Source organism: Nannospalax galili, unplaced genomic scaffold (genome assembly GCF_000622305.1).
Source record: "Nannospalax galili isolate Female #2095 unplaced genomic scaffold, S.galili_v1.0 scaffold2324, whole genome shotgun sequence".
Classification (NCBI taxonomy): domain Eukaryota; kingdom Metazoa; phylum Chordata; class Mammalia; order Rodentia; family Spalacidae; genus Nannospalax; species Nannospalax galili.
In genome coordinates this window covers 434,995-437,211 of record NW_008351545.1, presented here as the reverse complement: position 1 = coordinate 437,211, position 2,217 = coordinate 434,995, and the positions used below count along the sequence as shown (strand labels likewise).

The 2,217-nt window shown below is 48.4% G+C and overlaps 1 protein-coding gene across 1 annotated transcript; it reads right to left on the bottom strand.

Moving 5' to 3' along the window:
- Window positions 1-568: 568 nt before the first annotated feature.
- On the bottom strand, window positions 569-2,064 carry LOC103746338 (vegetative cell wall protein gp1-like). The gene is made up of 3 exons (XM_008848474.1): window positions 2,059-2,064; window positions 712-1,539; window positions 569-634 (listed from the first exon to the last, which is right to left on the bottom strand). The coding sequence occupies exons 1-3, from the start codon at window positions 2,062-2,064 to the stop codon at window positions 569-571; spliced, it is 900 nt and encodes a 299-aa protein (XP_008846696.1).
- Window positions 2,065-2,217: the final 153 nt, after the last annotated feature.

Sequence of the window (2,217 nt, the reverse complement as noted above, 5' to 3'; positions counted from 1 at the left end):
TAGGTGCTCATAGTATGCTTTATTTACATGTGGTAGTGGGCTCCTATCGTCCGACTACCGGGCAATGCCTGATTATCATATAGAAAAAACCTGGGGGTAGTTTTTACTCCAGGTAACTATGCCAAAGGTCATGTTCCAAATAAGGTCAGGCATCCGTGCTTGGCAGCACTTTCCAGGTAAGTCAGGCAGAGAGCAGGAGTCCCCCTGCTGAGAAGGGGAGTCCTTCCATATAGCACTGAGCCCCTTAGAGCTATCCAGACATGGAGGACTACAACCCTAGCAGCAGGGTCCCCAACAGTAACACACATATAAATAAATGCAATAAGATATTTTTAAATAGAAGGAATGTGAGACAGGTCTAAAAGGGAATGGTCAAGGGAAAAGAGAGAATAATAGAATGTGTGTCAGGAAAGTAGAAGGGAGGGCTAGTTGGAAGGAGGAAAGAATCAGCCAAACAGGCAGAAGGGCATGGGGCAGGGAGCAAAGGGCCAAGTAGGAGCAATGCTTAACAGTAACACGTGCATGACAGTGTCACAGCAAAACCCATTTTTATATGCTAACCAAAAATTCAGTTGTAAAACTCGGAATATTTTAAGAAGGGAAGTGGACAAATCTCTGTTTTGGAAGGATAATCCTACAGGAGGCACAAGGAGAGATTAAGAGAGTGAGGACCACAGGAAGGAAGGGTGACCAAAAGCTGATTGCAGTTACCAGGGCAGAGATGCCAATCTGACTGGACGACACAGGCCACAGGTGGCAGGGGACACAGGAGATGGAGGACACAGGCGACAGGGAACACAGGTGATGGGAGACGAAGGTGACAAGAGACCACAGGTGACAGGGAACACAGGTGATGGGGTACACATGTGACGGGGACACAGGTGATGGGGGACACAGGTGATGGGGGACACAGGTGACAGGGTATATAGGTGATGGGGGACACAGGTCATGGGGGACACAGGTGATGGGGGACACAGGTGAGAGGGTACACAGGTGAGGGGGGACACAGGTGATGGGAGACACAGGTGACGGGGGACACAGGTGACAAGGAACATAGGTGATGGGGAACACAAGTGACAGGGACACAAGTGACAGGGACACAGGTGATGGAGGACACAGGTGACAGGGTATACAGGTGATGGGGGACACAGGTGACAGGGACACAGGTAATGGGGGACACAGGTGACAGGGTATACAGGCAACGGGGGACACAGGTGATGGGGACACAGGTGATGGGGGACACAGGTGACAGGGACACAGGTGATGGGAAACACAGGTGATGGGGGACACAGGTGACAGGGTATACAGGTGGCAGGAGACACAGGTGATGGGGGACACAGGTGACAGGGAACACAGGTGATGGGACACAGGTGATGGAGGACACAGGTGACAGGGACACAGGTGACAGGGAACACAGGTGATAGGGACACAGGTGATGGGGTATACAGGTGATGGGGGACACAGGTGACAGGGTACACAGGTGATGGGGGACAAAGGTGATGGAGACCAGAGGTCACAGGGGACACAGGTGATGGAGGCCTGAAGGGATTTCAATATACACTAAACCACCCCACACTCTTTATCATCTTTCCCCTCTTGAAGAGTCCTCTGTCCTTTTAAAACCACCTCAGCTCCATACAAATATCTCCTGAATTATTTTCCATAATAATGTTTTCCCCTACAATCTCATTCTAGTTGTCTCTTGTGAAGAACTCCTGTTCCATTACTTCATAATTTCTACAACTCCAAGAAATACAGTAACCAAAGTAATAACATGTGGACACTTTCTGTACATGAGCCCTTGTTTTCAGTTATAGTTAAAGTATCACAGAAACAGAGCCAGGCATGATAGCACAAGCCTCCAATCCCAGCACCCAGGAGGCAGAGACATGTGGATCTCTGTGAGACCAAGACCTGCTGCATCTACATAGTGAGTTCCAAGCCAGCTGGGGCTACAGGGAGACTGTCTCAAAAAAAGAAAACCTCACAGAATATTAAAAAGAAACCATACCTGTCCTGTCTTTACGTGCCTTTCCTGTATTCTTTAGCTTGGCCTACATCCATTATATAACTGCATATGTATATAACTTTTAAGTTTTTTTTGAGAAGCCAGAGCAGTCTGCGCCCCTATTCCCTATTGGCAATTTGGGTAACCTCTTCAGAGGATGGTGTGATAAAAATAGGAGGTAGGAATTGGCTAGGCAGTTAGGATAAAAA